General features: G+C 40.0%; 2 protein-coding genes across 2 annotated transcripts in view; one reads left to right on the top strand and one right to left on the bottom strand.

Annotated features, from left to right (window-relative positions):
• Nucleotides 1–3,248, bottom strand: part of LOC125885555 (E3 ubiquitin-protein ligase DTX4-like) — a 43,167-nt gene extending 39,919 nt beyond the window's left edge. The window contains exons 1-2 of the mRNA XM_049571199.1: nucleotides 3,004–3,248; nucleotides 1,822–1,974 (exon numbers count right to left, since the gene is read on the bottom strand). The gene's annotated coding sequence lies outside the window, so the exon portion shown is untranslated. The remainder of the gene's footprint in view (nucleotides 1–1,821; nucleotides 1,975–3,003) is intronic.
• Nucleotides 3,249–5,326: 2,078 nt separating this feature from the next.
• Nucleotides 5,327–25,858, top strand: LOC125886237 (ribosomal protein S6 kinase beta-2-like). The gene is made up of 16 exons (XM_049572269.1): nucleotides 5,327–5,644; nucleotides 6,942–6,996; nucleotides 10,115–10,152; nucleotides 10,251–10,365; nucleotides 10,734–10,802; nucleotides 11,049–11,196; nucleotides 11,860–11,917; nucleotides 13,659–13,759; nucleotides 14,337–14,427; nucleotides 14,727–14,817; nucleotides 15,587–15,694; nucleotides 20,376–20,438; nucleotides 21,065–21,142; nucleotides 21,433–21,540; nucleotides 22,025–22,137; nucleotides 23,067–25,858. Exons 2-16 carry the CDS (start codon nucleotides 6,943–6,945, stop codon nucleotides 23,242–23,244), a joined length of 1,413 nt encoding a protein of 470 aa, XP_049428226.1. The 5' UTR covers nucleotides 5,327–5,644; nucleotide 6,942; the 3' UTR covers nucleotides 23,245–25,858.
• Nucleotides 25,859–26,526: the final 668 nt, after the last annotated feature.

Genomic DNA, 26,526 nt, shown 5'->3' with positions numbered 1-26,526 from the left:
ATGCCTGGTTGTCAATATTGTATTTAATGAAAACACACTTTCATGTGTCCTCATATTATCAGACTTCCCCTGAAAAAAGGGGCTCTGTATCTCCTCTGGTTGTATTATGCTGCATGTCTTGGTAGGTCGTTAAGCGTGGTAGACATGTGAATGACAATAGACATGACGAATCAACAGCGGGTCGCAATTTGCACTCAAATGTAGGAGCTTGATTGGTAAACATTATCTTACACTTAGTATTTCTATCTGTATTTCATTATAACTACTTAAAGAGTTCTGTAAAGGCACAGAGAATACGCAGAGATAGAGAAGATAACATACAATACTGTACTATACTTACTATACATGTTGGATGTAGCCTACAGTTAAACAAAGATCTGTTGACAAGAGCAGAAAAACACTGGTTTATACTTTACACCTGTAATAGTGATGAGGCAACTTCAACAGACAATGTTTTTCTCGAGTTGATCAGACAAATGTAGATGACATCAGGGTTTAAATTAGTCCGCATATGCCAGCTTTTTGATGCGTAGTTGTCCGGCAGATTAAAATATCAACGGTCAAAATGTCCAGAGGGAAATATGCAAAATAAATAAATAAATTAATAGCATATTAGATAGCCTAATATTGTGTGACCAATAAGATATGTTGACCTATGTTGCCAAGACAACTTAAAAATAAGCTTATATTATGCAGACAAGCTTCTGGGATATCAATTTCCAACGCACCTATTTATCCACCAAAACGTTAAGTCTCTTAAAAGCATACGCCACATCCACAGCAGTCATGATCTTCCTCTTAGCGAGCTTGGTGTGGTTAGATGACAGCATCATGGATCACGTTCTCCAGGAAGACCTCTAAAACACCTGGGGTCTCCTCATAGAACAGATAAGAGAATCTCTTCAATCCACCACGGCGAGCCAGATGGTGGACAGAGAGCTTGGCGATTAATGGTGAAGCTCGGCGCACCGAGTCCTTTCCCTCCTTTGTCTCTGCCAATAAACCTCTGATTAGTCACTCTGTTAAATGCACCATGCTTCAATTTCGCTTATTTTCAAGTAATTTAATGTTCAGTGTTTTATTGCTATTTAAATGTGGCTATGATATGGATATTTAAAACATATGTCCAGTAGTGGCTGGACTTCTGAAATATTATATAGCCGTCAGAAACATAAACCCTGCATGGCGCGGATGATACCAAACAGGCCTACCTTGGCACCACTCTCATGAGCTGCACGCATCTGTTGATCTGTTGTTTTAACGGTTGTGGGTGGACAAATACACCAACATAAAGTTGGAGGAGTTCAGTGAACACTAAGCAGTGCATTCTGGAGTCAGTTTAATACTGACTATTGAGGGAACATATTTTTTTCTCAGCTCTTTTGAGGGACCTGATGACATGTTGATTAGAAATATTTATATTTACCTCTAAAATACAATCTGATGTATCCTAATTAAAAGAAGAGTGTGCTGGCCAAAGCCTGAGGATGTCCTGCAAGCCTCACAGAAAGGTGCTGTGTGGGTGATGCAGACTGCATTTACCTGCAGCTACAGGTGATAAACACGCAGGGAAATCTGTGGCCTTAAGGGAAGGCAATTGTACTTCCTACAAGCAATTGTGCATGACATGAAGAACAATTCCTGCCTGACAGACTTAGTTACATGGTGTAAATTTGCTTTGACTGGCATGTAAACTTGCCTGAAATACTTGTGTCAGAGTAAAATTTAACATTTTAACATAATAGGGCTCTAGGTGTTAAAGAGGAACCTCAAGATTTGCTGTAAAAAAAAGTTACCACAATGCAAAATATATTCTCTTACCTTGAAGCATGGTTCCTGTCCCATCTATTAAAAGTGTGTTCACACTGGCAATACAGCAGCACAGCCCCAGGTCTCTCTCCTCAGCAGTAGTGGTCCTCAGTACCAGAGATCAGTTCACTGACAGTACTGAGAAATGACGGCTCAGCTGAAACCCTGAGAAAGTGTTGTAGTCAGATGAAGACATATCAAATAATACTCACTGTTCTGTAGTTACAACATGCAGAGTTTTCCCGTCTTCCAAGCTAAATGAGGCACAACGTGCATGTGTGTCTCAGCAGCAGCACGTATACTCATTTCCAACTTTGCATCTCAAGAGGAGTCAGGTAATAAGCTGCTATTTATGGTCTGGTCTGCATTCCTGGTGATAGTTTTTATTCCCCCCAGTTTTAGAATTTAATACTTATGTCATGTGCCCAATACTTATACGTTTTATGCCCTCTACAGATGGTACAGCTAAAAGTAACTGTTGAACCATACTGGACATGTTGGACTTCAGTAGCAGGCAAAATTGTCATCCAAAAACCAGGTATGATGATAAACCCCAGGGTGGATCAAATGGACATCGACTTTACCAAAGCATGCTGATTTCAATCTCAAAAAACATTTGATACTGATTGAAATAATATTGTTAACTAACATTAAAAAAAAATGAGCAACTTTACAAAGTAGGGCTGATCTCTCCTGTTTCCTTGAAATTCCATATTACTCTTGAATAAAAAGCCATGCCAAGCAATTTTGACATAAGTTCTGGTAGAGGTTTTACTTTGGCAGTTGGTGGAGTTTCCTTCTCTACAGCTCCCCACTCTTCTGGTGTCCCTCTGGGATCGATCCTAGTTCCTCTTCATTTCTCTTTTCATATTTTTTCTCTGAGTCACTTGTAGAACATAGAGTTCCACTGTTTTGCAGTCATTATCATAAACACATTCGCTTATATTATAAATTTGTACATCCTTACTGTAGCTATATGTGGTTTTGCGGGTTACATAGAAGAAAATATATCTAGGTTTCATATGGTATAGCGATGGACAGAAGCCCCCACCCATCCCCCACACTCAGGTTCAATGAACGTGCTCGTTGGTGTTTAATTGGTCTTTAACATGTTAGGTAGCAGACTCCACCAAAGTCCACAACACACTCACTTCTTCCTTCACTAATGTAAACAGTTTCATGTTCTGCACTCACCTGCTGAAGTTCAGTGAAACGCCAAAATGGAGGATTCTTTATCGTGTGACGTGATTTCCATCGCCGCACTTCAAGACATAGCCTAGCTTACTTCAGAAGTCCCGTGCACAACAGCAGAGGTCATGTCAGAGGTGGGATTCTAAAATTTTCCACGTTGTGAGTAAAGCCACCTGACAGTGGAAAATGTATCTGTGCTAACTGAACAGCTAACCGAATTCAAATGTTGATATTACATCATTGGCCAGACAGTAACTGTCTAGTACGCGAATTTCTGTTTGGTTTTTCCGAAGAGAGTGAAAGCGTGTCCCGCCCTCCTCTGCCCCTGATTGGCTTACCGTGACATTTTTTTTTTTTTTAACCAAGCAACGAATACTAGCCAATCAGAGGAAAAGTAACCTTTGTAATATGAGTTACTACATACTAACTGACGACGTTAACTCATAATATGATGAAGATCAAGGTCATAGCCATGAGTCTACATGTTTTTTGGGGGGCAAATAAATTCAAACCTTGAAATTCAAATGTTTATATTTATTATATTTTATATTATTTACCAAAAGCAAGTATAGACATACAGTCTACTATGCAAATATACAAACTATTAAAGCTTTTACTGTCTATATGTATCCTAAATTGCACATGCAGCACAACATTGATGACATTTTTCTCAGACTTCGTGTTGGCTATCTAACAAATATAATGTAATAAAGACATTAGCTGAATACACCTGTTAGCACTGTTGTTGGTGGCTGGGTGAATGTGTGGCTAGTTAACTGCAGGTTACTTAGCAACAATAGCTGACATTAGTGATGTTTGATTGATTAGTACACATAAATAGGCCATTTTTTACCCAAAACATTTGTTTCCACTCTAGGCAATTACTGACACTGCAAAATTCTACATCCACAATTTCATTTCCAGTGCAAAATGATGTATTGACATTAATATTTCCTTTGCATGCATTATTAGTAAGGTGTTATAACAATAAGTTTCCCATCAACAGCTGATGAGAACATTAACCATGCTATCTTTTACGCAAAGCTAGTGAGTGGAAAATGCACAGAATGTAGGCCTACAGGCTGTTCGCTCACTAATACACGGTGTGTACAGCCTGCCGTTCTGACAGGAATGTAGCGTAACATTGCGAGTAGATATATTTAATAGAATTATCATCACATTTTACAAAAACTGTCAAAATCACAACGATAGCACCATGGGTGAACTACTGTATGAGAAAATGGGCCCCTGGGCACAGACAAGGCCCCACCACCATTCCTACTCTGGACCAAGACACACAGACTTTGTGGTGGTTTTGTTCTTTTTGTTGTTGTTTTGCTTCTCTTTGTAGTCGGAATGCAATTTTTTGTGTCTTTTTGTGGGGATGTTGTGTGTGATCATTTTGTATCTCTTTGAAGTCATTTTGTGTCTCTTGTGATTTATAGGCTACATGTTAATATCAGTGACATTGTGCAGGTGAGTATTAGTTTGTTGGCTTTTTTACCATCTGTTCATGAAAACATTTGTTCCGCCTGCAGAGTTCCTACTTGTTGTTGCCATTGCAAAGTAAATGAAAAAAAAAAGCAAAGTGATCATGCTTGATTAATCACTATTGTGTTAGTCATATAGTATATTTTCAAAGACAAGCTGAGGACCATTTAACAATCGGTCTGCAGGCCACAATTGGCCCCCAGGCTGGACCTGGGACATGATACAATGTTTGACATTGATTGTACATACCCACAGCAGTCAGGCAATGGCTTCTGCCAGGGTACAACAACACCACTTGCACAAACCAAATGCAGAGCTGCAGTACACTGAAATACTAGAACTGGTAGTAGTTTATTTATAATTATGATTACATTAGCTGATGCTTGTTCAGATGGTGGTGCGTGCTTGTTGTGGCTTTTACCAATATTTTATGTATATTATATTATACCTGTGTATTGTGACGTGAACATGTGAATACAGTACAATACATTGCTGCAATTCTGCAAAGATAGTACAAGCCTAATGTTATTAGATACATGTCTGAGCCTCATAAAACCAGTTTGATCAATCATGTGGTCCAAAACAGAGTTTATGCTATTGGCAAAAATCTGTGTTGTAGAATTTTGTGATCTTTATTAAGAAGGCAAACTGGCCGCCAGTTGTTGATGCAAAGCAGATCTTTCCCAAGCTTTGGAATTGGGGTTAAAAGTCTTTGACATAAAGTGGGAGGGAGAGTTTGATCCTTATGAATTCTCCTTCCCTCCCTTTACTTCATGAAGTTTTCCACCGAGGCCAAGAAAAAGCGTTGCCTGATATCAGACAGAACTCGTTACATTCCGTTTCCACCTTGGTAATCTGTCACCTCGTCCTGAGTGGAGTGGACGGATATAAAGAACTGGACTGCACCCAGGCAAGGAGAAGTGGCTAGGAAAGGATATTTTCAAATATTCGAACGCAGCCAATATCTCAGCGCTTTATGCGGGTCAGAGGAGAATGAAGGGAACCTGAACAGCTGAGTGTGTTGTGCTTCTCTGACGAAAGTGTAACAAGAACAATGGTGGTCACAGCTGTTTGTGTATAGAAACTGCCTAGGGTTTAAACGATTGGACTGCGGACTGAGACAAGGAACCACCGGATGAAGGAGCGTTTATAGGTAAAGCCAAATGTATATATGGGTGACACGCTAGCTAGTATTAGCATTTTTGTTAGCGTGCTAATTTTACCTGTCAAACCAGCTGACAACGTGATGTTAGTTCCCATTTACAGCTGTCAGCCACTGTTAACCAGTTTGGCATTTTGCAGGGAAATGAAGCAACCTAACGTAACAAACGTTTAGTCTAATTGTAGCGGAAACGTTAACCTTAAAGCAGTCTATTTCATGAAACATTTGCTGTCATGTAGGTTCCACTCACGTGTTGTTTTGGTTGCCATATGATTAGCCAGCATGCTAACATGAGAAGTTAAGCTAGCTAGCTTTCTCAAAGCATTTGATTCTGAGAGGTCTTAACCGTGTGTAACCTGAGATAAATGACATCCCTCACTTAAAGCCACAGCATTTCGGACACAGGGACACGGCTGTCAAGGTTTGTTTGGAAAGATGTAGCGGCATCATATTTTGCCAAGTCAACAGCAATGTGGTGGCTAGGCTAACGTTCAGCTCTGGATGGGCCAAGTATTCTGGATTCAGAGTAACCCACACGTTTAACGTTACGAAACACTGCTGGTATCATTAGCCAGCTACAGTAAGTTCATTTAATGTGTTGTGTTTAAACATTTCTCGGATCACTGGATCAGTCGTGTGTAAACTGTGGTTAAACAACATAACTGTGCACCCTGGCTCTCTCACATCAACCACCTCAGATCTGACACTGTACAAACAAGGAACCATGCTTTATGTATTATTCATTCTGGTAACTTAGTTGGGTTATTGAACATATTGCATTATTGGATATATTGGTTGCACCTATTTGCACCTTACTGTTAGATGTTTTTGTTATATTTTGCACCATACTATTATCTAGTTTCAACTTTTTACATATGTTGTATTTTTCATTTGATATACATTCCTTTTCTACTTTGTTATTTAGTCCTTGAATATTGCACGCTTTGCATCTGCATACCTTAAACTTGGTGTTGCATTTTGTATTGTATTACATCTGCTTTTTGTTGAAACTATCAGTGTAGAGGCGGCATGGTGGTCCAGTGGTTAGCATTGTTGCCTCACAGCAAGAGGGTTACAGGTTAAAACTTAGGGTGGGTGGTTGAACCCCAGGGTGGGGAATGAATATCAGTGTAGAACGAGTCACAGGCTTATTTGTCGCCTATTCCTCACAGGAGACGTGCATGTTTGATAGTTGTACAGAAATGCTATGTTTGTCATTGGGATGAAACTGATAATGAGCGTCTGGTTGAATGAAACACAGACAGTTTTACCATAATCTCTGTTACAGGATGGCAGGAGTGTTTGACATAGATCTGGAGACTGAGGACATCAGTGATACAGAGGTCTGTATTCCCCACTCATTGATAAGACTACTGCTGATCAGTTATCTGACATACACAGAATGAGAAAGTAATTGATTTGCGTCATTGCAAATTGTTTCGGCTTCAGAAAAGTTTTGAACACAATCTGCATTATTAACACCATTTGTTGATGAAAGTCAAGGTTTAATTGGAATACATCACTTTATGTTTTTAAAAGGGACAGTTCACCACAAAATCAAACATAAATATTTTTCCTCTTACCAGGTGTCCGTTTCAAAAGCAGGTTTAGTGAAAACTCTGAGTCTCTTAACCCTGAAATGAGGGAAACTCTGGGTTTTCCGTATCAGAAAGGGAGGTAACTTAAACCAGAGAAAGCGGAGTAATTCCAGACCGTTTCAGAAAGAGAGGTAACTGAAGCTCGGTGTCAGTTACTATGGCAACTGACTCTGTGAACCTAACCTGGTCGGGAGCAGGTTTTCTTCAATGAACCTTGAGTTTCTAGCTGTCTCCGCCCTCTTACGCCACACACGCAGTGTGATTCATTCATTCATTCGTTTAGTGTCGCGCGGGTTTCAGCGAGTTTGATCATCTGTCCTCAAGGTAAAGTCGGATCCTAAAGTGTGTTCTAGTTCTAAATCTACTTTTTTCGACCATGGCATGTCCGTTCTTGGAGGACCCTGTGGACGAAGAGGCAGTGTTACTGAGGAGGGAGTTATGCATTCGTCAGGAGATTATTCACAGGCCCAGAATTGACGTATTATCATTTCCAGAACATTTTCTTTTTGAACGGTACCATTTCACATCACAGTCCATCATTTATATCCATAACCTCATCCGTCGTGACATAACCAACGTCACCAACCGTGGACATGCACTTTCATCTACCCAGATTCTTTGTGTTGCTCTTCGGTTTTTTTTGCAAACGGGAGTTTTCTGTATAATATTGGAGATGCAGAAAATATCAGTAAGGCCACTGTCTGCAGAGCCGTGAGAAAAGTGGCCCTAGCTCTGAAACGTCTATTAAACTCTTTTGTTGTGTTCCCTGGACATAAACCTGTGAGGGTCATCAAAGAGAAGTTCCACAGGATTGCAGGTGAATGATGTAGAAATCAGTTAAAATTTATGATTATAAATCATATTCAGTTAATGACATGGTGCTGCAACCTCAGACTGGGATGAGTCATTTTAATTTCTGTTAGGATTTCCCGGTGTGATAGGGTGCATTGATGGATCCCACATTCCCATCATTGCTCCTTCACAAAATGAAGGAGACTATGTGAATAGGAAGTCCATTCACAGCATTAATGTGCAGGTAGATTGACTGTCTCAAAATGTCAGACTGCATCATGCTGCAAAAACTCAAAATCATACCAAGAATATTTGTCTTATTTCTAGTCAAAATGTCATTTTTAGTCAAAACAAATCACACCTAAAAGTAACTTGTTTTTAGACCATTTTCACTTGAAAAATAATGAGTTGGGATTGCATCTAAGTGAAGTAAATTTTCGCTTTAACACCATTCCATCTGTTTGCATCTGTAGCCTAATATTATTGTGATTGCATAAATGTATGAAATAAATTTAAACTTACGCATTGACTCGAGCATGAATTTTCTCCCACACCGACTCCCGTTCCTTCGCTGCTGCAGCCGTGTTACTCTTCTTCCTGAAAACAGCTTCAAATTCGTTGTATGAGCGCATTAAAATATGCAACTCCAGAAGAGTAAAAAAAATGCAGACCTTTTCTTGTTGCTTGTTGCCATGGTGAATCGTGGTATCGGGGCTCCATTGATGACGGCTTTTTAAAGTCGTGGTGCACGCCCTTAACTCAGAGTAAACAAACTCTGTGTTGATTGAACCGATTGAAATCACCTGTTCTGAAACCCGTAACCCAGAGTTTCCCATCGCAGAGTTACTCAACTCAGAGTTCAGGGTTAGGCTCAGAGTTTGTTGAAGCTCCTTTCTGAAACGGACCCCTGTAGTGCTGTTTATCAATCTAGATTGTTTTGGTGTGAGTTGCAGAGTGTTGGAGATATCGGCTGTAGAGATGTCTGCCTTCTCTCCAGTATAATGGAACCAGATGGCACTCAGCTTGTGGTGCTCAAAGTGCCAAAAAAATTTTTTTGAGTTTTTTGAAAAACTCAACAGCAATGTCTCTTTACAGAAATCATGACCCGGTTACTCAAGATAATCAATAGACGTTCTTGTGAGCAGTTTCATGTAGGAACTATTTTCTTACTACTGAAATACACCTCCCAATCGTATCACTGCTCTAAAGGAAGCATGTATCTACTCATGGACGAGAGCCTTGTGCCTGTGACAGTGCAAAATGCAGACACTAATGGCGTCCTCCTCGGCTGAGCTGTAGTGTTAGGTGTAAGGTGAGCTAGCAGTAGATGCATACTTCTTTCTGCGTGGTGTAGTTTGTTAGACAGAACATAGTTTCTACATTAAACTGCTCACAGCAGTTACTGTTGCTGTTGATTTTTTTCAGATGTATTTTTTGGGTCTTTAAGCACCACAAGCCGAGTGTCATCTAATTCCATTATTTTGGAGAGAAGTTAGATATCTCTACGGCTAATATCTTAAACACTTAAACACTCAAACATGTATTGTCTAATTATGGGTTAAAATGTCCTTTAAGGGACATTTGGTTAAGGTATATGACAAGTGAGAAAAAAAGGACTCTCTTTTCTAACCTCTTTAGTTTTAGGGCTGCATGATATGAGAAAATCATGCGATATATGATAACCTTGATGAATATGGCAATAACAATACTACTTTCAGTAATAAATAAATGTATATTAGTGTACTCAGTTTACTGCTGCTTTCAGTGTACTGCTAAAATACTGCAAATTCCCTGTTGAATTATAAAAGATTAAATGAAATAATTTCTAACATTTGTTTATCAAACAAATTGAACATTAAAGTAAACACAAAAAGTACAAATGAGAAAAAAAAAGGTGATGGTTACATTTTGAAGTGTAGTTTGCTATTGATACTCTCTTTCATCTAACTCAGAAAATCTTAAGAGAATTATCTTTGTGTTTATCATGCAAGTTGACATTGCAATGATGACATGCTAAGAAAAAACAACAACATGTTGTGCAGCTGTAATTGGTTTGCTGTTCCCCATCTAGGATGATGTCTGTGATTTCACTGTGACAGAACCAGAGAAGTAAGTTAAAATTACTATCCACTCTAAAACACGAATGATGATATAGTACACAAATGTATTTACAGTACGGCTTCTTTCCTGTGTCATGCTCGTTCCAGTGTTCAGACAGAGGAGGTGGAGCTGACCAGTGAAAGTGTAAACAGAGACAGTGAGAGAGTTGGACCTGACTGTTTTGAGCTTTTAACGGTGCTGGGAAAAGGAGCCTATGGCAAGGTGTGTGTGTGTGTGTGTGTGTGTGTGTGTGTGTGTGTGTGTGTGTGTGTGTGTGTGTGTGTGCGCGCACGCAATTTTGAGCCCTTTTTAAGGCGAGATCTGTCTCTGAATTTTTACACCCCCTTGCTTTCCATATAACTACTCAGAAAAGTAATTTCAGAACACAGTGTAAAGTAATATTCATTGTAAATGAATGACATTTTTGCTGGCTGGCTGGTGGCAGCACCTTAACACAGTTCATCTGCACACACTCCCCACACTGCAGTGACTCAGACCTGGTTGGAAAGCAGCAAAGTATCCCCTAAAATACTTTTCACAACACTTACTACTTTTTGTGGTATTCATAAAACAAAATACCTATTTTTCAGGTTTTTCAGGTGAGGAAGGTTCAAGGAGCTCAGACGGGGAACATATTTGCCATGAAGGTCCTGAAAAAGGTACTCTGTCTCAGTCCACAGCTCCCTCCTAAGACACAAATTGTAGGATAAACAATACATGAAGTTGTCTCTGTTTGTCCACGTGTTCTTAATGCAATCCTTTCCATACTATGTTTTATCTGCCTCTCATTTCTTCACTTCATTCTATTTGTTGTCCTCTCTTTCCTGCCCCAACTCTTTATATTTCCCTTTCTATGCCTCTTTCAACACTGTATGTGCTCACTTGTCATGTTCACTTGTCCTTAGGCAAAGATAGTGTGTAATGCTAAAGACACAGCCCATACACGTGCGGAGCGGGAGATCCTGGAGACGGTGAGGCACCCGTTCATCGTGGATCTGCTCTACGCCTTCCAGACTGGGGGAAAACTCTACCTCATACTGGAATGTCTGAGTGGTAAGACAGAGGCACTGAAGGGTGAACTGATGGATGTGGAGGGTAAAAACATAGGAGGAGAGACAGTTAATATGGACCAACATTAGTGCATACACTGTGTACACCACTTATGGGAACCCTTTTATTGTTTGCCTGTATGGCCACAGGGCTGTTTGCAGGGATAGAAAGGGAGGAGGTGGAGGAAGAAAAAGAGGCATGAATAAAAGGCCTGCATGATATGAGGAAAATCTGTGATCTGCTCGATAATGGAAAAAATCATAATCACGATTATTTTGTTCAAAATTGAAATCACGATTATGCTGTGCTTGTGATGACTTAATGTGATTATTAATGACACAAAATGCAGTTTAGCATAGTTTTTTATTACATGACTATTTCAGTACAATTTCTGCAGATAGCCCGTTGAAATTTTCTTACCCAACGTATAATCTACTACATTTGGCGCTTGGTGGATGTAAAACCCTGATGCTGGTTGTAAACAAAACTATTGTGTTTCAGGCAGTGCTTGCAGTGTTGATCGCCTATGTTCATATTGCAATGACTATGAAAGTGTGATTTTTATCATGCAGCACTGATAAATGGAGAAATGAAGGAATGGTTGGGAGGAATATTATCTAATGCCACTAACCCCATTAACTCATCTGTGTTGATGTTTCTCACCAGGAGGGGAGCTGTTCATGCAGCTTGAGAAGGAAGGCATCTTCATGGAGGACACTGCCTGGTAAGGACCATAGATGCATTACAAGCAGTGGTGTAGTGAAGGGTATACGAGTTACCTCTTTCTCTGTCCATTTGTAGTACCCACCAGTCAGCCAAAGAGCTTTTGCAATATATAGGCGAGTATGATGAAACAGTGATAAACATAAAGAAAACAAGCATCAGATGGCGGAGGGGTGGGTGGCATAAGCACATACAGCGAGCAGCAACAGTGACCCACTGTCCGACACAGCACACTGTGCGCACTCAGTGGGGACGGAGCACCTGTCTACAGTCATTTTGACTTGACCAGCGGACTTCATTACAAGCTGATTGGCTGTTGAAACAGGTTAAGTGCTTTATGTTCTAAAACCAGCCGCCAGCGATTTGACCAGCTGAGTTGCAGGTGATACCATCAGCTGGCTTGAGTCGAACTCAGACCAGCTAGTGCTCACCGCTGCAACTTTTCTCTGCAACATTCCAAAACAGTTTGTCTGATCTTGAATCTCTGAAACTGAGCACAAGTCATTGGTGACAAAGAATGTGACACTGCTGGCGGATACAGATCACATAAACTCATATGTTAAATGACTTACAAATTAAAGTAAGAAAATAAGTAAAGTAAGAAAATTGATATAGGGGTATTTAGGAAGAATTGCCGACAGTGTTATGTCAGTGAATCCAGTCAATGATTGGCTATTTAAATTGATTTAAAAGAAATTAAATTCAAGACAAAGGTTAAGAAGTGACACAAAATCAAACTAGAAAAGAGCTCAGAGAGTGCAGACCTCCGCCAAGGTTGAGTGGAAGGCTGTGCGCATATAGCAAGTTTAACGAAAGTGAAAAATAATTTGTGTTCTGCCTTGTGATTCCAACCTGCTCCAAAATTCCACTGGTTTTCCTTGGCCCATGCCGCACCCTTCCACCAAGTTTTATGAGAATTGTGCCTGTAGTTTCTCTGTAATCCTGCTGACAAACCTACAGATGCACAATCAGCACTGAAAACATACAATCCCTTGGCAGAGGTGAATATCTTGATGTGAGAAAAAGCTTGCCTTTGTTTCATTAATTCAGTTTCCCCTTACTTTTTGCATATTCATTCAGCATTTGCTTTAACATGGCAAACATCTGTCTCATTCTCGTGAACATGATATCTCAAGAGCACCTTAAGGGAATTTCTCAAAATTTGACATAAATGCCCACTTGGACTCAAGGATAAGCTGATTAGAATTTTGCGGTCGAAGGTTAAAGGTCAAGGTCAGTGTGCCCTCACAAATTATGGTTTTGGCCATAACTCAATCATTTATATGCTAATTATGACAAAATGTCACACAAATATCTAATAGGATAAAATAATGAAGTGATGACATTTTATATCCAAAAAGTCAAAGGTCATCTTCACTGTGACATCATAATGTTCTGCATAAAACATTTTTATGGCCATTATTCAACGTCATATCTCAGGAAGAGAAGGGGCGACATTTGGTCAGATACTTAATTGGTGACACTAACCTTAGTTGTTCACCTTGAAACTGTGCTGTGGGGAAGATGTGTGTGAAGCTTCCATGTTTTCACAGACATGGATATAAACTGTAAGAGAAACTTGACTAGTGTTCGGAGGCATACAACTGCGGGGTGGTAATTCTTGGTTTTCTTAAGCATGTTAATGATAAATTGCTTCATTCCTCGTTTGTCTTACTTTTGTGGTTTAGGTGAGATCAGTCTGTCGCTCATCACTGAGTCAAATAATTTATGTCTGTGTGTAGTTTCTATCTCGGAGAGATCACATTGGCCCTGGGTCACCTCCACTCTAACGGGATCATTTACAGAGACCTCAAACCTGAAAACATCATGCTTAATCACCAAGGTAACACATCACATGTGGATAAATGTCATCAGTACAGTTCAGTTCAATTTGTTGTTGAAAGTAAAACATTTACTGTCTTAAAATGAAGAATTAAAATAACTACATCAGTTTTTGGCATTCAGAATTCATGTGTAGTCAGTTACTTTTTGGGGGCACAAACTGATCGATCAAATCACTTGTAAAATATTCAGTAAGCAAAATGTGACCTCATAGCTAAATTAAGTTTTGAGTGAAAATCAAATTTAAACACGGCCCCAAAACATCCAGAGTTACTGAAATTAAAATATAGCTTGCAGAGTCAACTCTGCAATTTTTTTATATTGCATTTTTTTTTTCAGGATTATTTTTTTAAGGTCAGAAGTATGACCTGCAATTTTGATCTCATCTCCCTCAAAATATACCAGTTTTAAATACTTCAATTTGATTAAAAATGACCTTAAAAGCCTGAATCAACGTGAGCACTGGTTCTTATTGTTTCCTGTTTCCAGTGTCATTTCCTGTTATTTCTAATATAAAGCCAGCCTTACACATGAATCATGGACAGTGTGACTTCAGTATGTTTTTCTCTGTTTTGAAGGACACATCAAGCTTACTGACTTTGGCCTCTGTAAGGAATCCATTCATGATGGAACGGTCACCCACACCTTCTGTGGCACCATAGAGTACATGTGGGTAACACCACACTCAAGATAAGATACAAGAGATTGTAGCATCATTTATAAACTCTGGAACATAAATGCAAAGTTGTATAATGCCATTTTGTAAACTGTTTTACTGTTTGTTTTAATCAATATGTTCTGAGTCATTCAAAATATTAACAGTAATTCTGTCATTTGGCCCTGCTCACACACACACACACACACACACACACACACACACACACACACACACACATCCTCACACATTTTTCTTTACTCTGATAACTTCCTGAGTGTCTCCTTTCTCTGTGTATCTCTTTCTCCTCCAGGGCTCCAGAGATCCTAACCAGGTCGGGTCACAACAGAGCAGTAGACTGGTGGAGCCTTGGGGCCCTGATGTACGATATGATGACAGGATCAGTAAGTTAGTTCTGTGAAAGAGAACAGTAAATATTATGAGGAATCTGTGATGGGAGATGGGGGTGGGCTGCAATAAGGGATGGGTGATATAGAAAAAAATCAAATATCATGATATTTTTTCTTCTTTCGGTGCTTTTACAAAATATTCACACTATGAGATTTTTGATAAGTAATCATCAGAAATGAGGACATAATGGCAAAGTGGGTGAAGGCCAGTGGAAGTTCAGCTACCACAGTATCTTAAGTTCAGAAAATTACATCACTTTACTGTTCCCCTAAAACCAGGGGAAGACAACACTTACCAAATAAGATAAGTATAAATAAGTAAATTAGGGCAAACTGCTGAAATAGGCCTACTTCACTACAAACCCTCATTGCTACAACATGTATGTTGACACATTTTGTTTTGCGTACACTCTGCATGCTTTTTGGCAGAATGCAACATCTGACCACCGATTATTGTATTGCAGTTCTTTGATTGACCCTCGCTGTCTTAATGCATCATAGAGCTATTCAGCTGTCAAGCATACACATTGGATTGATTTTCCTGTAACTTGCACTACTGTGCACTGTGCAGCACTGTTATCTAGGAAAATAGAGGTATCGGACTGGGACTTGGTATCGGCAGATACTTGATATTAAATGGTTCAGATCGGGAACTGGGGGCAAAATAACTTGATCGATTACCTGACCCTAAAACAAATGAGAGAAACCAGTAGTTTTGATTTCCTTTAGCAACTACTGACTCCCTCCTGTGTTTCTCCACCAGCCTCCATTCACAGCTGAAAACAGGAAGAAGACCATCGATAAGATCTTGAAGTGTAAACTCAATCTGCCCCCATACCTGACCATCGATGCCAGGGACCTCATCAAGAAGGTCTGTAAAACACACACAAAAACACAGACACAAATTATGTCTAAATGTAGATTTTTTTTTTTTCTGGTTTCAAATGATTTAATGTTATGTATATATGTGTGTATGTATAAATATACAGTACAGGCCAAAAGTTTGGACACACCTCCTCATTCAATGCGTTTTCTTTATTTTCATGACTATTTACATTGTAGATTCTCACTGAAGGCATCAAAACTATGAATGAACACATGTGGAGTTATGTATTTAACAAAAAAAGGTGAAATAACTGAAAACATGTTTTATATTCTAGTTTCTTCAAAATAGCCACCCTTTGCTCTGATTACTGCTTTGCACACTCTTGGCATTCTCTCCATGAGCTTCAAGAGGTAGTCACCTGAAATGGTTTTCCAACAGTCTTGAAGGAGTTCCCAGAGGTGTTTAGCACTTGTTGGCCCCTTTGCCTTCACTCTGCGGTCCAGCTCACCCCAAACCATCTCCATTGGGTTCAGGTTCGGTGACTGTGGAGGCCAGGTCATCTGCCGCAGCACTCCATCACTCTCCTTCTTGGTCAAATAGCCCTTACACAGCCTGGAGGTGTGTTTGGGGTCATTGTCCTGTTGAAAAATAAATGATCGTCCAACTAAACGCAAACCGGATGGGATGGCATGTCGCTGCAGGATGCTGTGGTAGCCATGCTGGTTCAGTGTGCCTTCAATTTTGAATACATCCCCAACAGTGTCACCAGCAAAACACCCCCACACCATCACACCTCCTCCTCCATGCTTCACAGTGGGAACCAGGCATGTGGAATCCATCCGTTCACCTTTTCTGCGTCTCACAAAGACACGGCGGTTGGAACCAAAGATCTCAAATTTGGACTCATCAGACCAAAGCACAGATTTCCACTGGTCTAATGTCCATTCCTTGTGTTTCTTGGCCCAAACAAATCTCTTCTGCTTGTTGCCTCTCCTTAGCAGTGGTTTCCTAGCAGCTATCTGACCATGAAGGCCTGATTCGCGCAGTCTCCTCTTAACAGTTGTTCTAGAGATGGGTCTGCTGCTAGAACTCTGTGTGGCATTCATCTGGTCTCTGATCTGAGCTGCTGTTAACTTGCCATTTCTGAGGCTGGTGACTCGGATGAACTTATCCTCAGAAGCAGAGGTGACTCTTGGTCTTCCTTTCCTGGGTCGGTCCTCATGTGTGCCAGTTTCGTTGTAGCGCTTGATGGTTTTTGCGACTCCACTTGGGGACACATTTAAAGTTTTTGCAATTTTCCGGACTGACTGACCTTCATTTCTTAAAGTAATGATGGCCACTCGCTTTTCTTTAGTTAGCTGATTGGTTCTTGCCATAATATGAATTTTAACAGTTGTCCAATAGGGCTGTCGGCTGTGTATTAACCTGACTTCTGCACAACACAACTGATGGTCCCAACCCCATTGATAAAGCAAGAAATTCCACTAATTAACCCTGATAAGGCACACCTGTGAAGTGGAAACCATTTCAGGTGACTACCTCTTGAAGCTCATGGAGAGAATGCCAAGAGTGTGCAAAGCAGTAATCAGAGCAAAGGGTGGCTATTTTGAAGAAACTAGAATATAAAACATGTTTTCAGTTATTTCACCTTTTTTTGTTAAGTACATAACTCCACATGTGTTCATTCATAGTTTTGATGCCTTCAGTGAGAATCTACAATGTAAATAGTCATGAAAATAAAGAAAACGCATTGAATGAGAAGGTGTGTCCAAACTTTTGGCCTGTACTGTACAGTGGTGGAAAAAAGTTTTCGGACACCCCATGCATTTGTGAAATATTGCATTAAGAATCATTCTTAGGTCTTCAAGTGCAATTTCTTTTAGTACAGTCACAGCCAAAATACTAAATAAATCCCAAAAAAGCCATTAAAAACTTAAAATTGATTGGTTCCATAAAAATACATAAGAAATTTTGAGTATTGGGTCATTTGGTACCAGTGATGAAGGTCGTTGTTTAAAAGACACAATTTTTGTTGCCAAGCTTCGTGTCTACATAAAGCCAGCACATTTGAAAGTTCTTCAGACACAAAAATGGCTAAAACAAGGAACCTAACGCAGGAAACACGCCTGAAGATAAAGATTCTCAGCCAGGAAGGGTACAGCTGCCGCCAGATAGCCAGGAAGTGCAGATGCAGTCCTTCAGCAGTTGGATACACTCTGCAGAAATACAGATGAACCAACAGCTTGGAAGACAAACCAAGATCTGGGCGTCCAAGGGTTTCTTCAGCAAGAAATGGCCGCATCCTGATCCGCATGTGCAGGCAAAACCGCCGAATGACATCACAGGAGCTTCAGCAGCAGTGGTCAAACCAAACTGGTGTCCAGTGTTCCACCCGCACTGTACGTGGCCGACTTTTAGATCATGGCTTAAGGTCCTACAAGGCTATCAAGAAGCCCCTGTTCAATGAGAGACAGAGGTTTGCCCGGCATCGTTGGGCCCAGGCACACAAGAACTGGACAGCCAGGAATTGGAAGAAGATTTTGTGGTCAGATGAGTCCAGTTTCCAGCTTTATCTTCCTCCTACTAATGTGAGGGTACGCAGAAGGCCAGGCGAAGCATTATCTCCAGCATGTACAGTACCTACTGTCAAGCATGGTGGAGGCAGTATCATGGTTTGGGGATGCATGAGTGCTGCTGGTGTTGGTCATCTCACTGTCTGTGATGGCACATTGAACTCTACCAAGTATTGGACCATTCTCGAAACCCACATGCTCCCTTCTGCGTGTGCACTGTTCCGTCGAGGTAAAAACTGGATGTTTCAACAAGATAAGGCCCCTTGCCACACATCCAAGGCCAGTAGAACTTGGCTGCAGGAGCACAGTATCCAGGTCTTAGAGTGGCCAGCTCAATCCCGGACATGAGCCCCATTGAAAATCTGTGGTGGATTATCAAAAGGTCTGTTTCAAAGCATAAACCAAAGAATTTAGAAGAATTAAAAGCAGTAATTCAAGAAGAATGGGACAAGATTACCCCTCAACAGTGTGAAAGGCTCGTGGGGAACATGCCAGCCAGGATTAGAGCTCTACTACGTGCCAATGGCAGGACTACTAAATATTAATTTGATGATGTGATGGTTAATTTATTTTTTGTTCAGTTTTGAACACATTCTCTGTTATTTGTTGACTTTGATACCGACAATGTTGAGAACTGACATATTGAAACTGTCAAGAATTTAGTTTTGTTAGTTTTTCTAGTAAACAATAAACAAGAAAATATAATTTGTATTTGTTTGTATCTGTCTAATGCAGCCACACCTTTTGAAACACAAAAAAGATTTTTCCACAAATATTTCATGAGAATATTTGAGATTGTGTAAAATTTTAAGGGTGTCCGAAAACTTTTTTCCACCACTGTGTGTGTATATATATATATATATATATATATATATATATATAAAATCTTTATTGTGCAGCTGAACAGATGGTATGTGTGTCTGCCAGTTTTTGGCCTTAAATGTTGAAGAGTAGAGAACAAGAGAAGAAAACAATTTTTTCAGCTGATAATCATTGTTTCTGGTTGTATAGTAGTGTTACTGACTGATCCTGCTCAAAATCTTGACAGTTTAGTGCAAACTATTGAAAATCTACATTTTATTTTAAAAATGTGGTATGGAGTGCCCTCTACAGCTTGAAACCTGGTTACTACATTTGAATTTACATTACATTACATTGGAGGCGAATGATTCTTTTTCGAGGCGAATGACGTCACTAACCGTCCACGCTAAAGCCTGCCCTCCTCCCTTTACTCCTCCTCCCCTTACTATAAAACCATTCTGTCCGCAGTTATCAAACTGATAGCGAGTAGGTTGGACCAGAGCAGAGAGAGTAGTAGAGCAGAGAGAATAGCTAGTAATTTGTGGAATTGTATTGTTAGCATAGTGTATTTTAGTGTAGGTTTACAGTTAGTAGTGTGTTTATAGTATTTAGGTTAGTTGGTCAAGGAGAGGCACTGAGGCTCGGGAATACATGTGCAGGGCAGCGAGGGAGGGATGTGGAGGGCTGCTGTGCGGTGAGAGAAAGCCGAGCCTCTGTGGTATATGTGCGGGGCCGCGAGGGAGGGAGGGGTGGATGGACAGATGGATGGATGGATGCGGTGGTTGCTGCACGGTGAGCCCAGGCTACCAGAGAGGGAGAAATAGAACCAAGTAGGATAAAATAAGACTCCGGCCACCTTCCCTTCTGCCCGTGTGACACAGTTAGGGTCCGTTTTCCAAGCCACCATCAGCACAATGAAAATAAGTCTAAGTGAGGGGAGAGGAAAGAGGCCGACCTCCGGGGAAGCCCTCTCCTCTCTCCCCGCAGCGAGGGACAATCTTCACTCCGTCCCCTTCCTCTGCCGCTCTATTGCCCCCCCAGAGAGGGGGGTTTAGTTCCCCTTTAACAATATTATAGCAAACATTGTTTTCATTAGAATTAAAAGAAAAGCCCTCTATGCAAATTAAAATCGGGTAAAGTTTCAGTTAAGTATTAAAAAGTTAAAAAAAAAAAAGTTAAAAATTAAACATTGATTTATAATCTTAATCTTTTCCTAGTGTGACTGCTCATTAGAAACAGTTTTATGAAAACTAATTTTTATTTGGTAGATTTAAACAAGGGATTTCAAAACGTACTATAGCACACAATCTTCAATCTTTAAAGTGATGTGCACAACTCTTTGTTTTTCCTAGCTATTGAAGAAGAATCCAGCCCAACGGCTTGGCTCCAGTAAAGCAGACTGTGCTGACATTCAGGTACGGTTTTCACTCGCACTCATTTTCCAATATGGGTGGACTTGGATTTGTATAGCGCCTCTCGAGCTCTCCTGGCAACTCAAACACCCCTTTTTTACGACATATTACATTCACCCATTCACACACATTTAAACACTGGTGGCTGAGTCAACCATACAAGGGGCCACCTGCTACTCATTTGAGGCATCCTCACACACTCACACTCAAAATTTGCCAGACTTTTGGACTGGAGGAGCTGGGGATTAGTAAATGACCTGCTCTCTCTCCACCACCATTGGCCACATTAGCTTTCTACCTGGTGTTAACATGAACTGTAACTGAACAAGCTAAAATATAATCAGGAACCTAAGATATATTGAATGTAATGATTCAAAACAACCTCCACTAGTGTGTGTCAATAAAAGCAATTTTCACATTGTATTCATAGAGCAATAACATGGTTGTCATAGATACGCTGCCCTAATATTAATGGATGTGGATGAAGTGATTGAAATGCTGCGCAGTTATAAGCAAAACCAGAGCTTGTAAACAAAAGAAACATGGACTCAGCTCCCTGGTGTTAGGGATTCATGTACATGTTGCTGGACATAGAGAATATATAAATGAGTTATTTTGTTCCACTGCAGAAACATCCGTTCTTCAGGCATATCAACTGGACTGACCTGCTGAACAAGAGAGTGGAGCCGCCATATAAGCCACAACTGGTAGGTCATCAGTTGTCATTTTGTGCCTATTATGTTATTGAACAGTTTGTCAAGTTAATATTATGCTTCTTATTCTGGGCAAGTAGAGTAAATTCAGCAACTCACCTCTCATTCTTTCATGACTTCTTTTCTTCTCAGCTACCACCTGAAGTACATTTCTGTCATGCTCACCTTACATTTTTACACACCTCCATATTTATGTACACCCTAATAAATTTCATCTTTCTTACCCACTCTTTTTTTCTCTTTAACCTTTTTGGCTGCCTCTGTTTTCCCATCGGTCTCTGCAGCAGTCAGATGAGGATGTAAGCCAGTTTGACACCAGATTTACCAGACAGACACCGGTGGACAGTCCGGACGATACCACACTCAGCCACAGTGCAGAGCTCGCCTTTGCTGTAAGATTCTCTTCTTTATATTGATGCACTAGAAACCATAGACTACTCGAAACAAATATTTGATTGATAATAATTATTCAATTCCTACTTAAAGGGAAACTTTGTTGATTTCAACCAGCTTTGTGTAATTACAGTGTTTACAGATAAATGGTCTTTGGCTCTCCCTGTGCTGCGAGTGCCCGGAGCATCCCGTCTATGCTATGACAGGTGACACAAAGAGTGTCATCAAAGTCTGGCAGCAAATGAGTGGGAAACTGTGGATGGATGCAGCATAGGGGGAATCTAAACACCATTCATGCACACACACTGCGATGACACAGGGCTGGTTGAAAATTGGAAGTGTTTCCCTTTAACTGCACTGCAGTCCTCTATTTTAATATGGTATTAAAAAAAGAACACCTGTTTTTATGAGGAAGGCAGTAACATGGTAACATGATTCATCTATATAAGTGACAGTTGAGAAGGAATGATCATTTTCCATCAGGGTTTCACCTACGTGGCTCCATCGGTCTTAGAGAGTCTAAAGGAAGGCTTCTCATTTGAACCACGAACACGACCTGTACGCCGACACAACAGCAGCCCACGCACACCCATCAGGTAACTTACTTCTGTTCTCATTGATAAGATAAGTAAAAATTATAAATCCTTATGCCTCTGCATTGGCAACAGCTGCCAATATCAGATATGCCGATATGTAACAACTTATTTAGTCGATAACTGATACCAGTATCAATATCTACTTTTCCCCACCTAATTTTAGTGATCATCAAGTCTCTTCTGTAGTGGAATTAACATCATATTATACATGCATACTTTTATCATGATGGCCCACCAGCAGATGGAGACATGAAATAGAATGTTTTTCAGAGTATGTAATATTCATTCATTGTGCAAAATAAGTAAAAACATGCTGGCTGATTCTAATTGTTCTTTTTTTTTTTTTAAAGATATGTTTTTGGGCATTTTTTTCCCTTTAATGGATAGGACAGCCAAGTGTGAAAGGGGGACAGAGAGAGAGGGGATGACATGCAGCAAAGGGCCACAGGCTGGACTCGAACCCGGGCCGCTGCGGCAACAGCCTTGTACATGGGGCGCCTGCTCTATCCACTACGCTACTAACGCCCCTCTAATTGTTCATTTTAAAGCCGATATTGGCAGATACCGATGACATACTGATATTATTGTGCATTCCTACTTGAGACTGTGCTGATTGTATAGATCTTCTGTACTGCTGGGTTGAAGATGTGTGTCAAGTACCCACATTTTTGAATATGTAGGTTCTCTTCTGAAACATCCATATTTAAAGCATTGTCAGCTGTCATGCCTACATGTAAGTCTGGACAGACATGGATGTAAACCATAATTGCAACGTGACTGGTGAAAGAATATAAACAAAACTAGAATTATCACCTTGTGTTTGTACGCCTCCACAAGGTGGTAATTCTAGTTTTATTATTCTTCTTTCTTCCCAGCCGTCTTATATTTCTTATAACTTCTCAGTCTTTTTCTTTGTCGATTTCTTTCAGTCCCCTCAAATTTTCCCCAGCTGGACCTTTCAAGTCCAGTATTGACAGAGAGCCGGACCTTTTCTCTCCCACCTCTCCACCGGCAGCTCCAGTTTCTGTGCCTCTGGAAAACGGAACTGCCAGTCAGCCGATCAGGACGCCTGCAAGGAACAAGAAGCAGAAGGGACATCGGAGATGAGGAGGAAATCTTCAAAGAGCCAGCCTGGGCTGCAAGACCTTTGGTCAGATTCTTGTGTTTATTGGAACTCAGTTTCGTAGTATATAGTGAGTGTTGGGGCACAGAGCTGAAGTGTTTTTGCCTGTATCATGCTTTCTTGAAGTGGAACATATTAGAGGTCCATGAAAAATGGAAAGCTCTCCATTTGCACTTCTCTTTCCACAGTCATCTTTGAAAACAAATCCAGTAGTATTGGGGCTTAGGGTTCAGGACTTCCTGTTTGTCATATATCTATCTACACAGATTCACTGGATCAACATGGAATTTCATGCTTTTATTTTTAACTATCTCAGATGGTCACTTAAGTGCATAAAGCTTTGATTTCTAGCTTCCATATCTCTGCACTAATAGTTCACACTGTGGCACCGATATGAGAAACAATGCCGTAATATCAATATTTTATATGAAAATCACTGGAAAGAGGGCAACAGAACCAATGATTCTTTACCAGCTTCACTGAATCTACTGTGAGGAGTCAAGATCAGGTCATTGATGGATTGATTGGTAACAGTTTGATTTTGTTTGTAGATGCTAGTAAAATTACAGCAAAAGGAAGCTGTGATATCAGGTTGTTTTTTTGTTTTTTGTTTTCATTTAATTAGTTTGTCAACTTTTAATTAGTTCAGTTTGTGCAACGAGGTCGGCTATCACAGGCTTACGTTTTCATCAGAAAACTGATGAAGGATCATTTGACTGAAGTCCTGATTCTTTTCCATCATGGTCGAACTGTGAAACTGACCCTCAGCCATCGTGTTTGGGGTGGAACTATACCATATAGAAATCTACTGAATTAAATGCTGCATCGCACATGGAAGATAATGTTTTCACTAATGTCATACTGGATCTTAAGTGAACATTTCTGTGTAAAATATGGTGACATTCATCAGTGTTTTTCACTTCTCTCAGCTTTCTTTGCAGAGAATATTCATGACTACTGCCAAAGCTTTTAACACATCCTATCCTCATATTGTACAAATGGACCAATCTCATTATAACAGAGTGCACTTAAAAAGAGGGATATAATGTATTTATTTATTTAGGTAAATAAGAAGGTTGTAATGTATTTCATCAGTTCATCAAAATAGCCCCTGTATAGTAATCCACATATTACCATGTGTTCACATAAGTGCATAGATTCGTATAATTAGTATACTGTACAGTCAGAGCAGGCTGTTAAAAGCTTTGCTCTCTAAAAACAGATGATAATGTATAAAAAGTATTTTGGGTTACTGAACAAACGTATTTTTACACATAAAATCTAAGTCAAGTAGTATTTGAAAAAAAAAAGTCCTAAATATTTCAGAGTAATTGTCATTGCCTGACAAACTTTCGGGGGGTGATGCTGTCACTGCAGGTCTGCTTAGTCAAACACTAATTCAGCACTTAGATCACATGAAGGTTATGAGGTTCATTTGATGCCAAGATTCTTTTAGCTTTTTTTTTTTTTGGCTTAGAATAAATCATTCATAGATTGAGGTAAATTCAACCAAATTATGGCCCATCTCACTGCATTTCTCTACAATACAGTACAATAAAAAATAAAGCATTAAGCATGCATGAGTCTTAAACACAGGCAGCTCTTCAAGGCACAGAGATGAAATTATCTTGAGCAGGGATTTCAATTCAAAATATTACAAATTATTTTAGGTTAACAAAGTATATTAGTGGTTAAAAGGAAACAACAGCCAATTTTAGGGATCCAAGCAGCTTCACTGCTGAAGCCCTAATGTTTCTGTTCTCATTCTTCCTTATTGTTTATTTTTTTGCCATTTAAACTGTTTGTGAAGCAAATATGCAAGTGCTGTCCACTAGAACAGAGAAAGCCATGACAGGTTTTAGCGCACTTTGTGATGGACATTCAACTCACCAGAGAATTCTGGCTAGCACCAGGCACAGCATATTAAGCTATAAAAAGTTTCAGAATTACGGTACTTGGTCTTTGTCGGTACTTGGCCTTACTGGTGTGTCATTCTTGACCTTGGAAACTACAGGATAGCTGCGATTTCTGTGTTCCAGTGGACAGCACTTGGTAACTACTGGAAGACGAAAGAAGTCAGAAAGGTGTCACACAGTTTCCTGTCTTTTAACTGTTTTTGTTAACATAAAATAGATTTGAAGTGACTGCACGTTTATTTAAATTGCAGATGTTGAAATTCTATACTCCATTCATATCATCACTGGCAGACAGTCACTGTTTACTGCGATGACTACTTGGTTTACTGGCGCACCCTCACAATATGCACGTACAAGAGCAGATTGTAGTATTTTATCCATCATGTTATATAGCCTCCAGAACAATAATACATTTTTTAATTGGCCGTTGTTCCCCTTTAGACAATATATGAACTGTACAGCTTTCAATCATTGCTCTCAATCCATTGATGTATATATAATTTGTGGTAATGGAAGTGTTCAAGTATTGTTTGGAGTAAAAAGAGTTCCTGTGATTAACATGGCTGAAGACGTTAACATGTGCTTATATTTGTTGGCTAAATCATCCATTTGCTTCAACACTTCAACATGTTGCCTGTCTGTCATGGTCTTCACTGAAGAATAAAGAATATTCTGTATTTTATGACTAAACTATTATTTGTTTTCAAAGAGACCAAAGGTCTTTTCCATTTCCCAGTTTGTACCTCCTCAATTCCCATCCTTGGCTCCTCTCCTCACGTCTTAGTCCCACCCACAGGAGATGCGGGCAGAAGAGTCCAGGAAGAGTGTGAGTTGAGAGGAGTTGAGGCCACATGCATTTAACAAAATGAGACATCCTCGTCTCGGAGCTGTCATTTTAAAGCAACGTCAATTTAATATGACGTGGGGCAAAGCTGCATCATCTGTCCACTGCTTTGTTAAAGTCTACCATTGTAATTATGATCTCCATCTGAGCATATTTACTTTTAATACAGCTTTTAATTCAGCTCACAACATGGAAGTAATACATTTTTGTATTTAACACATTCACCATTGGGTGGGTGAAATGATAAATCGGCCTACCTGTTGCCTTTTTCATTTGACCAAACAGAAGAACTGCAAATGTCTATTTAAAACCAGCCACTGTAATCAAGTGTAATATGTTAGCATGTCATTGCTTATTAACAGTGGCAGTCCTAGCACATTTGGTGCCCTAGGCGAGCAGCAAGAGGTTTGAATCAGAGGATCATAGGTGCCTAGGAGGCAAATATATGTTGACCATGTTAGATAAGATGGGGCAAGGCCATCCAGTGGTTTAGAAGAATACTTTGA

This window comes from Epinephelus fuscoguttatus, linkage group LG3 (assembly GCF_011397635.1).
Source record: "Epinephelus fuscoguttatus linkage group LG3, E.fuscoguttatus.final_Chr_v1".
Classification (NCBI taxonomy): Eukaryota; Metazoa; Chordata; class Actinopteri; order Perciformes; family Serranidae; genus Epinephelus; species Epinephelus fuscoguttatus.
This window is presented reverse-complemented; position numbering and strand designations above follow the sequence as displayed.

Coding starts and splice junctions, on each gene's coding strand:
- LOC125886237 (XM_049572269.1), top strand. CDS start 6,943: ATGGCAGGAGTGTTTGACATAGATCTGGAGACTGAGGACATCAGTGAT. Junction 10,153..10,250: donor ACTGTGACAGAACCAGAGAA/GTAAGTTAAAAT, acceptor TGCTCGTTCCAG/TGTTCAGACAGAGGAGGTGG. Junction 10,366..10,733: donor GAAAAGGAGCCTATGGCAAG/GTGTGTGTGTGT, acceptor CCTATTTTTCAG/GTTTTTCAGGTGAGGAAGGT.